This window comes from Stegastes partitus, unplaced genomic scaffold (genome assembly GCF_000690725.1).
Source record: "Stegastes partitus isolate 25-593 unplaced genomic scaffold, Stegastes_partitus-1.0.2 Scaffold491, whole genome shotgun sequence".
Taxonomy (NCBI): domain Eukaryota; kingdom Metazoa; phylum Chordata; class Actinopteri; family Pomacentridae; genus Stegastes; species Stegastes partitus.
The window spans coordinates 503629-519397 of record NW_007578222.1 but is presented as its reverse complement, the minus strand read 5'-3'; the positions used below and the strand labels follow the sequence as shown (position 1 = coordinate 519397).

General features: G+C 42.5%; 2 protein-coding genes across 2 annotated transcripts; both read left to right on the top strand.

Moving 5' to 3' along the window:
* Positions 1 to 4423: 4423 nt before the first annotated feature.
* Positions 4424 to 5356, top strand: LOC103361210 (olfactory receptor 490-like). The gene has a single exon (XM_008287236.1). The coding sequence runs from the start codon at positions 4424 to 4426 to the stop codon at positions 5354 to 5356; it is 933 nt and encodes a 310-aa protein (XP_008285458.1).
* Positions 5357 to 13714: 8358 nt separating this feature from the next.
* LOC103361218 (olfactory receptor 52K1-like) lies at positions 13715 to 14701 on the top strand. Its single transcript, XM_008287245.1, has one exon. The coding sequence runs from the start codon at positions 13757 to 13759 to the stop codon at positions 14699 to 14701; it is 945 nt and encodes a 314-aa protein (XP_008285467.1). The 5' UTR covers positions 13715 to 13756.
* The last annotated feature ends 1068 nt before the right edge of the window (positions 14702 to 15769 follow it).

The following is a 15769-nucleotide window of genomic DNA, read 5'->3' as shown; positions in this document are numbered from 1 at the left end:
CGTGTCGAGCAGCAACAGGATCATGAGAAACTCCACACAGGTTTTATTTTTCACGCTGAGTGCCTACTTTGACACTGGGATTTTCAAGTACTTATATTTTCTGATTGTTCTGGTCATTTACATTTTAATTATCTGTGCTAACTTCTTCATTATTGTGATTATCTGCATGAACAGAAGCCTACACGAGCCTATGTACCTGTTTCTGGTCAGCCTGTTTGTGAATGAACTGTATGGCAGTACAGGGTTGTTCCCATTCCTGCTGGTTCACATCCTCTCTGACATTCACACTGTCTCGGTTTCCCTCTGTTTTCTGCAGATGTTCTGTATTTATTCTTATGCAATTGTTGAATTTCTGACAATAGCCGTCATGTCCTATGACAGATATCTCGCCATCTGTTATCCTCTACAATATAACACACGTATGACATTTAACAAGATTGCAGGCCTTATTGCTTCGACGTGGGTATACGCGTTTCTTGTCATGGCTTTTATCGGGTATTGTCTGACGGGCCATTTGCAGCTGTGTGGGAACATCATCAACAAAGTGTACTGTGACAACTACCACATTGTCCAACTGGCCTGCTCTGACACCACAGCCAATAACGTGTTCGGACTTGTCAATACAACCATAGTCGTCGGTGGTCTTATTGTTTTTATCCTCTACACCTACATGAGGATCCTCAAAGTGTGTTTTTCTGGTAGCAAACAGACCAGACAGAAAGCCGTCAGCACCTGCACACCTCACCTGGCTTCTATCCTGAACTTCTCTTTTGGTTGTTTCTGTGAAATAATTCAGAGCAGGTTCAACATGAACGGTGTGCCGAACATGCTGCGTATTTTCATGTCCTTGTACTTCCTTGCATGTCAACCACTCTTCAACCCTGTTCTGTACGGGCTCAGGATGTCCAAAATACACAACACATGTAAAATCCTGCTTGTTGGTAAAAAAATAACAACAAATACGATAAATGCACCAAACTAATATGTGTTTTTAACATGTGTGCTCAAGTTAAAGAAAAGCTGGCTGTGTTATTTGCTCCAGTCACATTTTTCCTCACTGTGGGCTTATTTTTTTCTGCAAAGTAAAATCTGCACCTCTATAAAAAAAACTGTGCAACCACGGTTTGAAGTAGAGAGAACTTACAAGAGATGTCAAAAAAGTTACAAGACTGGTGTCACAAAAGATATATTTCAAATCCAAACTACCAGTTCTCCCCTTCCAAGTAATCCCCCTGGAGTCTAACCCACTTCCCCAGTCTTCTCTTCATGCCGCCATGCACTCCTGGAAGGATTCCTCCTGGATCCTCTCAGGTTCGTCCTAACAGCCATCTTGATGTCGTCCACGTCTTCTAAACGGGTCCCCTTGATGACCCCCTTGAGCTTGGGGAACAGGAAAAAATCCCACAGAGCCAGGTGGGGTGAGTAGGGAGGTTGCTCCAGCACGGTGATGTTCTTTGGCGATGGGCGGCTGTGGCTCAGGTGGTAGAGCGGGTTGTCCTCCAATCGCAAGGTTGGCAGTTCGATCCCCGGCCCCACCACAGATGAAGTGTCCTTGGGCAAGACACTGAAAAAAAGTTGCTCCCAATTGCAGGCAGGCACCTTGGATGTGATCTACTCTACATCACTTTGGATAAAAGCATCTGCTAAATGAAACTGTAAATTGTAAATTCTCAGCCAGGAACTGTCGGATGCTCAGGGCATTGTGAGCAGGCGCATTGTCATGGTGAAGCAGCCACAACTCTTGCCTCTTTCGCACACTCTTTCGTTGTAGACATGCTGGTTGATCAACTCATAGTTTGTAGTTTGGGTTTGAAATATCTTTTATGACACCAGTCCTGGAACTTCTCTGACACACCTCGTAGACAGCTTATGTGCAGTGTGACACAGTTAAAGGCCATATTAAAAAAAAAAAGTTCATTTTGTAAATGTCTGTTTCTCTGTTGGTGAGCTGAAGTGGTGATGAAGAGTTAGTGTCTGATTGTCTGCACCAGGAAGGCGGCTCACGTCTTCGTTTCAAGCGGTTTCATGAGGACATGGACTGATGTCTACTCGTAAAGAAAATGTTGTAAAAATGTGCGTCCCGATTTAGAATGATTAACTCTTTGCAAATAAAGCTGCTGAAGTCACCTGCTGAGAATTACTGTATTTTTTTCATATTTCAATATTCATAGTTGAAAACAAAAGATTACATACATTTGAAAGACCGTGTGTATCATGACAGTCTTAAGACTCCTTTAACTCTAAATTTTCTATTACCCCTTTTTCACCAAACTGGTTCCGGTGCCGGACTTAGTACCACCTAAGCACCAGCTCCAGGTTCTCAAAACTGGTGCTTTTCAGGCACCAACTCTTTGCTGGGCCAGAGAAAAGCACCAAGTACGCCAGGGGCTGGGGGCAGGGTGATTGTGACGATTACCACCAAGACCGATGGATGGGACACACAAATGGTGGAAAACAGTACTTCTATAACATCAGTGTACTGCAGTATTTACATTTGGACATGCGGTCCTAAAACGGAGCGCACCTACGTGTGCTGTTTATTACTCTCATAGAAAAGACTGCACTAGAAAAAAACACTTGGTTTCATCTTGGACAAATCTGACAATAGAACGCCCTGGTTTACTCTTTGTAAAGTCAGTTTTGGTCGCCCACCGGTCTGATCACCACAGCCACCACCAGCAGCTACTGCAGCCTGCAGTGTGGGATGTTCAGGGAACATCGGCAGATTGCAGAGCCTATCAATAAGAAAATGTTCAGCAAGTCACGTTTTTCCTGTGACAAGGTGGGAAGTTAAATTTTTTTTTTTAAAAGTCCTGTGTAGACTTCCGTGTGGCGCGAGTATTGCTCCGTAAATGGCTACGTATGCAGTGACGTATGGCGTGGCTCTAACTTGGCTCCTTGCTGATGGAAAAGCAACCGGTTCTTTGGCCAACTCATCACTGGCCTTCGCATCAGCACGGAACTGGCACCTGGTTGTTTTTGGTGGAAAAGGGGTATATGGTGGAATGATTGAAACATGTCGTCCCAAAAACATTCATGCATTTTGGTTCTTTCACTGATTTATTTAAGGTCTTCTGAAAACATGACAAAATCTGTTGGGTCACAAATATACATACAGAAAGTTGTACGAATCAAATGTTCTTAGTTTCATGGCTGATGAAGTTCTCACAAGTGATTACGATTCACTACAGCTGCTGACTCCTGAGAAAATTTAAATAGGACCCATTTGATCCACTTTTTAGACTCAGGTTTGGTGTTCTTTAAGTTACAGGCCTCACCTTCTGATCTCTCCTACCATCAGACATGGAGGTGGCAGCATCATGCTCTGGTTCTGTTCTGCTGCCAGTGGACCTGGAGCTTTACACAAAGTCAATGGACCAATGAAGAAGGAGGATCACCTCCAGGTTGTTCAGGAGAACCTGAAACCATCAGCAGAAGGTTGATCTTGGACACAGTTGGATGTTCCAACCAGACAATGAGCCCAAACACACATCAAAGTGGTGAAGAAATGGTTCCATCAGGCTGGAATGAAGGTTCTAGACTGGTCTCCCCAAAGTCCTGACTGGAACCATCCAGAACTGATGACTGAGGACTGATGAAGAAACAAGTCTGAGTCAGAAAGACGACAAATTTAACTGATCGTGTCAAGGCGAGTGGGCAAAGATACAACCTGAAGCTTGTGGATGGAAACCAAAAGCACCCGTTAACATAAAAATGACCCAAAGACACTTAACCAAACATTAGCATTACCGTGTGCAGATTTTGTCACACAATGAAAGAACCAAAATGCATGATTGTTTTTGTGATAAAGACGCATGTGTTTTAATAATTCCATCATTAAAAATGTGGTATTATGGGAGTCATTGGAAACTCAAGACTGTCATGATTTCCATGACTTTGAACTTTTGGGTTCTCTGCTCTTCGTTTAAAATGACCTACCTTCCTATGTGAAGTGCTGTGAGTTGGCGCTATATAAATAACTAAAAAACGATATACACGGTCTCCACAAGTGGATGCAAACTTTTTTCACAACTATATGGCAGAAAAACACAGTGTCAGCTTTTCCAATGTCGTGCAGCCCTGGTTAAAAAAAAAAAAAAAAGTATAACACCATCAGTCAAGACCAGAGTGTGGTTTGATAATGACGTCTGATGTCCGTCCCTCTGATCAGAAAGGGTTAAAAGCAGCAGAAGAAGAGCGCCAGAGCCCAGCTGGGTGGGAGTCGCTCAGCGAGGTGGTGGTGAGTTTAACATGTGAGATGAGATGAACGTGCTTGTTGTGGTCACACTGAAGTGTCTTTACATCCAGCTGAGACTTTGTGCCACAGTCATGCTGCTGAACCTGAGCAGAGCTGAGAGCAGAAGTCACAGAAACACTGAATGCACCTGCTGAACACTGTTAATGCTGCTCTGACAGGAGGACGATGAGAAACTTCACACAGGTGTCATATTTCACCCTGGGTGCCTACTTCGACACCGGTGTCTTGAAATACTTATACTTTGTGATTGTTCTGGTTCTTTTTGTGTGTATCATCAGTGCTAACGTGTTCCTCATCGTGGTCATCTGCATGAACAGAAGCCTCCATGAGCCCATGTACATGTTTCTGGTCAGCCTGTTTGCTAACGAGCTGTACGGTAGCATGGGGTTGTTCCCATTACTGCTGGTTCAGATCCTCGCTGACGTTCACACTGTTTCTTACACGTTCTGTTTCCTGCAGGTTTTCTGTCTGTATTCATACGGAGGTATAGAAATTCTGACTTTAGCCATCATGTCCTACGACCGATATCTCGCCATCTGTTATCCTCTGCAATATAACACACGTATGACATTTAATAAGATCGCAGCGCTCACTGCTCTGATATGGCTCTACCCTTTGTTCATCAACATTGTTCTGATATACGGGATGACCGGCAGCCTGCTGCTGTGTAGGAACATCATCAACAAAGTGTACTGTGACAACCACTACATCGTGAGGCTGGCCTGCTCCGACACCACCATCAACAACGCCATCGGACTCGCCCACATGTTCACCGTCATCTTTGGTCTCATCCTGCTGATCCTCTACTCCTACGTGAGGATCCTTAAAGTGTGTTTTTCTGGCTGCAAACAGACCAGACAGAAAGCCGTCAGCACCTGCACGCCTCACCTGGCGTCTCTGTTCAACTTCTCCTGCGGCTGTTTCTTTGAGATCGTGCAGGCCCGGTTTAATCCGACCCACCTGCAGAACTTGGTGCGTATCTTCCTGTCGCTGTACTGGCTCACCTGTCAGCCACTGGTCAGCCCGCTGGTGTACGGCCTGAATCTGTCCAAAATACGCATCATGTGTAAAACTCTGCTCTTTGGGAGGAAAGTGTGACCTGACGTGTCCTCGTTAGACGTACTGTGACAGCGTGAATCAACAGATTTTAATTAAACATAGAACCTGAGTCTCTGAATCACTAAACGTTCGTTCTTTCGCTGACGGTTTATGCACGTCTAACACTCAGTTTGGCCTCTTCAATGTCAGAAAGCTGTGAAAAATGTGATTTCTGTGTTTTCCAAAGACGACAGAAGCCGTGAGTGTGACTGTCAGAGGAAAACAAAGGAAAAGGAATCTGACTTATGAAGCTGCAATCATAGAATTAAAAAAAACTGCTTCAACAGATTCATTTATTATCATTAGTTGTTGTTGTAGGTTTAACATCTGATTAATTTCCTAATATGCACTTTTTGAGCCCCCAAAAGCTTCGACTGTTTTGTGATATCAGCTGTAAAACAGCCCAGAGGGGGTTTGCTTATGCATCCTGCAGCAGCTTTCTAGAACTACAGCTGCTGCACAGAGAACTGGATATCAAAAGCAGACACGTCAACGGATACATGAAGGAGAAAAACGAGGTCTGACGACGCACTATATCTGAATTAAGTGTTGTGTGATCAGTGGCGGGTCTCAGTCGAGGCTGAACAGGTGTGACAGCCTGATGTTGATGGATCAGATTAAAGCGCTGAGAACAAGAACCAAACTCAGCTACTAGAAGTTTAAACCATCTAGTTACAGCTCTGGGTGTGTTTAGTTGTTAGTTGGTGTAATCGATGCATCTTTCTGTGCTGATGTCTGTGCTCACACAAACTCCTAATAAAGCTGCTCTGATTCACACGTGTCTGTTTCTGTTGTCGATCGGCAGAACGAGGACGAAACAGCGACTGATTTAAACAAACGACGTCTGTGCTGAGAATCCAGGTGAATTCACACCGAAATCTAGAATAAAATCTAAATATCCACCGCGTCCACGTCGCGCTTTGCTCGAGATGAAAGTTTAATCATCCTAAAAGGGAATTCTTTTAGGCAGACGTCACTCAGAAAAAACTACTGACATGAAAAACACTGAAAAAGCAGAAAACAATCAGCTGTAAATACAACGATGGACTGAAATAAAACAACGAGGCTGAGATAAGATGCTAGAATGAAACAGTTTAAAGTGATTCTTTATGCTGAGCTTTCATATACAAACTGAACCTTTTTCACTTTGTTAGGTGATGATTAGTGTTTTCTTGTTTGTCTGCAACTCCACAGCTTTTATTACATTTCCTACTGTGCTGCGTCGGACTTTAATTCAGTCACAGTTAAATGAACTTACACTGAATGCTTTTGTTTGGAGGAAAATAATCATTTAGATTAATCGAGTATTTAACCTGCACCAGTAAATCCCACATCAGTGAACCTTCATCACAGTCAAAGCATGTGAATGCTGCAGCTGTTTTGTTGTTTAAAGACTATTTATTTATGGTGATTTTTTACTGAGACACGAAGAATAAAGTGATTTTGATGAAATATCACAACCCTAAGATGAGATTTAGTTCTTTTTTTCTGACAGAACTGTACATTACAGACGATCAGAGCTGAAAATCTTCCTGTTCTTACAGCTTCTGGCTCATAAATGGTGATATTTGTTTCAGCCCAGCTGGTTGGTCACTGGGTTCAGTCGGGTCAATCACATACCAGCAGGTTTCTATAAACTGCAGCGACGCTCAGAGGTGGAAAAAAGGGTTCAGGTCAAAATGTTCTGATTCCAAGCTGTGGCAGTAACACACAGAGAAAGAGAGTATTTCTATGGTCAGAAGGAGGCCTGAGTGGAAAATTATCACAATAAAATGTTTGTTTATAGACAAAATGGATGAATATTGGTAATTGTTGAGCAGAAAATCTGATTTATTTGCACCTTTACGTGCAGCTCTGGCTTTTACTTCTTTATCCTCACTGCTATATTTTACTACATGAGAGTTTTTCGTCGCCGTGTCAAAAATAAAACCATCAACTGGGTCAGTTTGTGTCAGACGGCAGCGTTGCGTTGCAGATTTCACTCCGTTGCTATTTGGGACTCAAAACTAAACTCTGTGAAGCATCTCGGCTGGATTTTGAGAATTTTGTACGTTTTCAGAACTGTGAAAGTTTAATTTTTAGCGTTTGATATTTCCAGAAATAAACCTCCCAGCAGATCGTAATGACTAAATGTCTCCAGCAGGGGGCACATTCTGATTTTTTTGGAACTTGAAAATGGGGGGAAAGAAGTAGAAAATCTTCAAACGACACCTGTATCGGGGCCCCAGGAAGTTCCTGGAAGTGTATATAAACGAATGGATCCATAGTTCCTGCTAGAGTTCACCAACAGGGTTTTATGTTTGACCAGTTTTATAAGCTTATGAAATTCTCAAGATACTTTTAGATCTCAAATGACAAATAACTCGGAACAAAGTCCAAGACGCTGCAGCGACAGAGTTCCTGGATTCGGTCTGAACTGACACGAGTGTCTGTATAGTCCTGGTGGTTTTTAAGGTGTTACGGTTGTTGTTCTTGTATTTTAAAATGAACAGGTTTCACCGCTTTAGCTCCTCTGGTTGAGCTGGCGACCCATGTACAGGGGCTATAGTCTCCTTCATGGGTTCGAATCCCGCTCATGGCCCTTTGCTGCAACCCATTCCCCCACTCTCCTGTCTCTCCTTCAACTTTCCTATATAATGAAGGCAAAAGGCCAAAGAAGTAACTTAAAAAACAAAACTGTACAGGTTTCAGGTCAAGCGTCGGTGCAGATGTTGGGTTCACCACATCTGTCTGAGCTCATAAAGCAAACTGCAGCTAAACGGAACAAAGCGCTGCGTTTATCATCAGCAGGTTTGTGTTTCATGTGGCGCCCATCAGTTTAGTTTCCAAACATATGCAGCCTGAACACGGCTACGAGACGTATTACTGCCTCGAGTCACTAAATGTCAATAAACTGTTAGATCCAGATAGAAGCAGCTGCATTGAATCACTTTCAGGCACTAATTTCAGCTACTTCATTCAGAACCGGGCCTGGACTACAGACCTTCTAATGGGACTAATGGACTGAGAGGAAAACATCCTCGAGCTGCAGCATCAGCAGCGGTAACCACGGCGACGACACAGCGTCCTCCCGTGGTTCCTCCGTGATAATTGGCCCGCTAGCGACGCGTCTCCAGAGTGTCCGAGCGTCCGCACAGACTCAGACCTCCGGGGCGACGCTTGGTGCTGCGCTATAGTTAGAACTGGCTGATGAGGAGCTCCGCCGGGGCTCGTTAGCGTGAAGCCACACAGTAAACATGATGAAACGGACCTGAAGGGTCCCCCGCTGCCCGCCGTGACCCCGGCGCCACAACAAACATGTTCCAGCTACGGAGTGACCTGCAGAGGAAACTAACCTTCAGCGGGCGTCTGGTCGGAGCCGTTTCTACCTGCACAGGTGGAGTTCTGGTGTTCACACGCTGGTTTCAGGCAAAACGTCCTCCAGCTGGTTCCTGAGAGCAGAAGAAAAGTGAGTCAAGTAGAAGTTCAGAGAGGAAACATGAAGACGATTCATTACATACGTCAGTCACATAATGAATCATTTCCTCAAACTGCTGTGAAGAAGGAACCTGATCAGATATCAGGTCAGTTTTAGCTTTTTAACGTCACATGAAATCAGGTTTTAAAACCTTTTTCAACAGACAACGAATCCTGCAGTTACATTAAGTGCATGAGTTTATGCACATTTACATCCCAACATGAGGAATTCTTAACAATTCGTCATTATTTACCACGTTCTGGACGGGATGGGGGATACCTGCACAATGACCAAATATTCAGATTTTGGGTTATTTGGCTCCAGCCCGATGTGGACTGAACCACCAACCACAACAACACAGCCGCCCAAATGACCTATGTTAACCTCAGCTACAGAAATAATAACATTATGGGGTCTTAAGCTCAATAAATTGCTTACGATACTGCCGGGGAATCTGTATAACACATAATGTTGTAGGGTTTGAACCATTATATTTAAATTAGTCAGCCATGTTTTTATAAATATACATATTTTCTAAGGTCTTCTAAGGCCCCGACTTTCAACTGGATTAGTCCTGTACAGATATATATATATAATACATCATATTGTAATGTTCTAACCTCAACAGTTTGCCTTCATAGGAAAAGTCATGAAGCTGAATTTATTTTGTTTCCTCTGGAAATGTTTTGACTCATTTGCATAAACAAACAAAGTATAGTTCAATTGAAAACTAAAATAATTAAATCAAAATAATAAATAAATAAATAAATGTGTGCTTTTCTCTTCTGCTCCACTTAAAGAAAACATTTTATGGAAGCAAAACAGCCAAAAAAACATCGAAATTAAAACAAAAACTATGGCGCTACAGTCAGGTTACAGCAGGAAGCTATGCTAAGCTAGCATCAACGTTAGCATCGTAGTTAGCATTGAATTAGCATTAAAATGTCTCCCGAATAGAACTATTTCAATAACAGAGCCGTGCTGGATGCTAGGCGATGCTACCCTCTGGGTTCTGGGTTCTGTGTAGCTCACCTGTCGGCTGTAAGCTCGGAAGTTTTCGCCGTGTTTCGAACCGGGTGCTGCGTTTTCCAGGAAATAGACGGAGCCGGCGGGTAGTTCAGGCGGCCTGGGACACCAGAGCGCTCCCGGTAAATACACGCCGCTGGAGCAGCTTTAGAAAACATGTCACCACCGATCCGTTTACTTTGCAAACTTCTAAAAACATAAGAGTTCAAACAAAGCAGATATTTCTGATAATAATTTTTTTATTTTTTTTTTAAATGGCGGCTGTGTCAGCCAATCATCTGGCTTATAGCTACTGGGCCAGCCAATCATGTTGCTGCATCAGTAGTAGTGACAGAAAACCGTTTTTAAAACCTTTTTTTCAATGCTTTAATTCCCTTTCTGAGTGTTTTTAGCTTTTTTCTTCATTAGATTTGACTGGTAATAATATATATGTTGTGTTTATGCACCAGACAAAATGGCCGCCCTCCTCAACAGGAAGGCTGCGTTGGCGGAACATCACGTGACCTCAGTTTATCCGTTAAAATAAAGTTTGAAAGTCTCTTAAAGGCTTAATGCAACGTTTTTAAATGAGTTTGCTTTAACACAGATGTAAATTAATTCCATTTTATAGAATTTTAAAATGTTATTTATCCATTTAAGGATTTATTTATTTATCGGGTAAAAGGGTTGAATGTAGTTAATTTATTGAGTGGAAGGTTTTTGTTGTGACAACTGAAATCAGTACAATACACAGACTGTAGATGTTATTGCGTTTTGTTGCCTTTTGTTTTAGTTTCTTGTTTTTAAATCAATGAATTTAGCTCTGACTAAGTTGCCTGAAGCAGAGGTTTGCACGTTCTGATTTGATGGTTTGTTGTAGTAATGTTTAGGTGCCACACTTTTTGGTCACTTTGTCTGTTTCTGGTTGTTTTCAGACTCCTCAGGCTCTGGATTCGAGGCCTTTAGGTCCGTTCAGCATCAACATATCGAACCAGGAAAGTTTCTCAGAACTTACTTTTGCTGGTGTTCTGGCTCTGGGGGAGTTTCAGGGTGTCGTCACTGTGCTGGACTTCATTCATAAGTTGGTGGTGATGAAGTGCTGAGTCAGAACCTCGTCACAGGAGGAGGGCGAGCGGCATCAGTCAGGATGAACACAACAAGTAAGAGCTGCCGGTTTGTTCTCCACGGAGCTGGACTGCTGCAGGTTCACGTCTGAATCCAGTCGTTACCTGTTAAAGCCTTTCTGTCAGCAGCTGAACGTGATCCTGTTTGTATTTCTGTGTGATGGAAGAGAGCAGCTCAGCTTCATGAGTTTTAAAGTGTGTTTTGTTGTTAGGTTTTAATCACTCAGTTCAAAGAGCAGCTTGGTTCCTCATGAACACAGACTGATGGGACACAAAGCTACAGAGCTGTGAGGCTTTTAGTGACTGAACTAAAAGCTTCATCATCAGAGAAGTGTTGTTGTCCAGGAGACACGCTGCTGCAGCATCACCCACAATCCTGACGTCTGCTTTTAAATCAAGATGAACAACGTTGCTGCCGTCACTCAGCTTTCAGATTGTTTGTTTGTTCGGTCGTGTCTCAGTGATTATTTCTGTCATGTTGTAGTTTTACTGGTTTTTGTGGTGAACAGATTTTTGTGCTGCAGGTTTCTGCTCAGAATGAGTTTCAGTGAGTTCGGAGGCATCAGGCGTCACAAAAACAGACTTTAGCTTGACGTCCAAATTCAGTTGTTGCCCAAAATTCTTTATTAATTCAAGCAGGACTAATGAATTCTGGGTAGGTTGGGTCTCATCCCTCTGAACTCTGAGCGGTTTCTTGGTGTTTTTTTCTTGCTCCTGTCACGTTTTTGGGGCTAAAGTTTCACCACCATCTGGAGTAAATAAATCCTTCACTTCTAGGGAACCACGAAGAAGCAGCGAGAACTCAGAAAATCTGAAAAAAAAGTTGAATTCCTTGAATTAATTATTTCACAGAAATTGAAAATAAAAAATCGTAGAATTACAGCATTTTATTTAGTGTCCATATTTGTGATCAGTGCTGGGAAATAATGTGACTGAAGACTCGATCACACATTGAAATGTTTGTTCTGATGCTTTTCTGTGGACTCGTGCTCTTTACTGTTACTTCCTGATCTTTTTTTTTTCAGTTTACTGGAAATTGTTGCATATTTCAAGCTTCCGTTTCTGTATGTTTGTATTTTTTGTTCCGATTTGTGTCACTTTCTGGTCATTTTTCATCTTTTTATGTTTTTTTTTTGGCTTATTTTTGTAAATGTTGTTTCTCATTTTGACTCTTTTGCACGTCTTTGTGTTTGTTTGCTTTTAATTTTGTGTCTCATATTGTTCAGTTTGTGCCTCTTTGTGGATATTTCACTTTACTTAATGATTATTTTGTGTCACATTGTGGTCGCTTCGCATCTGATTGAAGCCATTTCGTCTGCTCGCGGTCGCTTCGTGTCTCGTTTTGATCGTCTTGTGTCTCGTCATGAGATGTAATTATAGAACGACATCAGGCCTCCTGCTGGTGAAGCTGCACAGATAAAGTTACTCTTAATTTCTGCAAATATTAGTGGCTTTTAACAGATGTTTAGGAAATTTGTCCAACTCCTGGTTTCTGAACAGAAGATGAAAACTGATGTTAAATAGAATTTAATGTTGATAAATGTGTTTAAAAGAAATTTGAGCTTCAATTATGTTGCAAAAGATGATTTATAGTTTCCAAAGTGAAATATTTTGAATGAAAACGTATCTTTTTGCAAATCTACTAGAATATGAAACTCAAACTAACATGACGATGAACAGAATTAAAACACATTTGTACCTAAAAGCTGTGACGTACGATTAAGAAAAGAAACTTTTTGCATTTTAAATCTAAATCTGAACAACATACGATATAAGAAAAACAGTTTATAAAGTATTTAGTGGTAAATATCACGTCTAAAACACTGTTTCATATATTATATGATAAAATTAACACAGACATCAGTGATGATGTTACTGAAGGTTTAAATATAACGAGTGTTTTACTGTAACGGTGGTTCTGTCCCAAATCATCAGAGGCCTTCTGTCAGAACCACCTCTGGTTTGATTCACTTTGTTTCTTCAGCCAAAAAATCAGAAAAAAAGCAGCACAGCCAAAAAAAAAGCTTTTTTTACTTGAAGAAGCATTTTGAAACTCCAGAACTCTACTTGGATCAGACGATCTACCAATACTCATGTTTTTGTGGAACAACTTGTCCTATCTGCTCAATTATTTATTATTTATGAAAGTTCAGTAGATATACATATATATATATATTTATACATTTATAGTTGTTTTGTGTTCTTGTGACCTGCAGCTGCACATGTTTGGACATTTCTTCAATTATTCTGTGAATATGAGCTCAAAGACGGAACTTTTCACAACTACTTCCATCTTTCTCATATTTCATCTCACCCATAATCACAAACTATTGATTTCATCGACGGCATGACGGTAAATAACAGAAAAACTCAGGTTTTTATCTTTAATACTTCCTGACATGTCGCTGTTCAAACAGCCTCAAATTTCAGAAACTATTTGATTTATTCATCTAGAAGTTCTTCTGAAAAATATCTTTATAAATAATGTATTTATAATATACTATACTTACACTTACATACTTGTAATTTATAAATATTAAGAATTTATGCTGTGAAAATTTCAGGCAAATCAGAGCTGGTTGAGAAGAAACTGTTCTAAAAATGTGTTGATCTGAGATTGAACGGCTCAGACCTGAACCATCCTGGTCTGTTCAGGTCTTTGTTTAAATGTAAATTATTAGTATTTTCGTGACAAGTCCCAGGTCATATTTTACTGGTTTCATATTTGACTGGTTTCATCTTGAACATGACTGAACTGTTCCAGTTCCTCTCTTGTCTCCAGGCTACTGAAGGAGGAGGTTTGGAGGACGGAGGATGGTGAACGTCTCCTTGCACCAGGACTTCATCCTGGACGGATTCGGGGAGCTCGGGGCGCTGAGGCCGGTTCTCTTCGTCCCGTTCTCCGTCATGTTCGCCGTGTCGCTGTCGGCCAACTCCCTGCTCTTGTACGTCGTGGCCTCCAACCGGAGCCTCCACTCGCCGATGTGCGTCCTGATCGCCGGCATGGCCGTGGTGGACCTGAGCCTCCCGCTCTTCTTCGTCCCCAACATGCTGCTGAGCTTCCTGTTGGACTGGAGGAGCATCTCTCTGACGGGCTGCCTGCTTCAGATGCACCTCATTCACTTCGTGGGAGCTTTCCAGTCCACGCTGCTGGTGTGGATGGCGCTGGACCGCTACTTCGCCATCTGCGCGCCGCTCAGCTACAACCAGCGCATGGCGCCGCCGAGGTTCCTCAAGTTCATGGTCCCGTGTTTGATCCGGAACTTCACCCTGAACACGCTGATGGTGAGTCTGGCGGGTCGGCTGGAGTTCTGCGGCGGGAACGTCATGAACCACTGCTTCTGCGAGCACATGGCTCTGGTCCAGCTCGCCTGTGGAAGCACCGCCATCAACAACCTGATGGGGCTGCTCACCCTCTTCCTCATCCCCGTCGCGGACTTCATCTTCATCACCACCTCCTACATCGTCATCTTCGGCTCCGTGCTGCGTTCAGGGAAATCCGGCGCCAAAGCTCTTCGCACGTGCGTCACCCACATCGTCGTGATGATGGTCAGCCTGATGGTGGCGCTCATCGCCTTCCTGTCGTACCGCATCAGAAACAGCCTCCCCGCAGCCAGCCGGGTTTTCTTCAGCACCATGTACCTGCTGTTCCCGAGCTGCTTCAACCCGATCATCTACGGCATCAGAACCGCGGAGATCCGACAGCACATCGTCAACACGCTGAGCTGCTGTCGACGCGTTATTCCTAAAAACACCTGAAAGAAAAACCCAAACCGGTCCAGTTTGTTCGGAACACAAAGCAGCGCCACGGAGGAGCAGCGAAGGTGAACTTTGGATCAGCACCGAAGTGATTCTCAAAGTTTCATCATGAATCGTCTAAAAATCAGAATAAAAACTGGTTCATTAGTTAAACTGCAAAAACATCCTCAATAAGTTAAGTTTTGTTCTGAGAGAACAGAACAGGTTGGCCAGAACCTGGATGACCTGGTGGACCACAGTTTGGATCTGGATCTGATTTAATGCTGAAGCTAAGTCTGAATCTGGTTTGAATCTAAATCTAAACAGGATCTGATCTGGATTCTGCCATAAAGTGATTTTTTTATTTTTTCTGCAAATGATGAGTTCGAGGGCCGTCGGAAAGTTTTAAATCTGATTCTTTTTGTTTCTGTTTTTACGGTTTCTGGCAGATAAATTGGGTCATTTTGATGATTTTGTACAGATCTGCCCTTTTTAACCCAATCAGCTGTTGACAGGGTGAAAATCTGCGATGAAATGATGAAGCGTTTGTTGTGTTGAAGTCAAACCTGTTGATGATAAACAGAAACAGGGAAAAAGTTTGTGGCACAAACGTGCAACGACCAATTAAAATGAATGAAAAGAAGACTGAACTTTGGCAATTAGCAAATTAGGATACAGATCGTGTTTCTGAGCCAAAAATGATCAACATTTTACTGATTATTTACTTGTTCCACCATTTCTGACCCCTGGTAGCGACATGTGACGTGTTCAGGGCTGGAAAACACATCTGAGCTCTGGTAGAAAACTGCAATCAAATCAGTTTTAAAGCCACTTCTGGTGTCATAATCTAAACACTAAATCTGTTTTTGTTGAGCAGGTGCAAAAACACATTTCTAATTTTCACGTGATGAGATCAGAGCATCAACACTCAGAGGAACCAGTGATCCATGAAATCATCTCTGATTTAAACTCCTGTGGCTCAGCTGTTGTTCTGTATTTAAACAGACAACATAACGTCCTGTTCAGCTACAGGTGTGATGTTTTATTCTCCGGCAGGTGAGCGTTCATAACAACACCAGGACCCAGCGG

Bases quoted from the DNA above. Each gene is read 5' to 3' on its own strand.
- LOC103361210 (XM_008287236.1), top strand. From the start codon at position 4,424: ATGAGAAACTTCACACAGGTGTCATATTTCACCCTGGGTGCCTACTTC.
- LOC103361218 (XM_008287245.1), top strand. From the start codon at position 13,757: ATGGTGAACGTCTCCTTGCACCAGGACTTCATCCTGGACGGATTCGGG.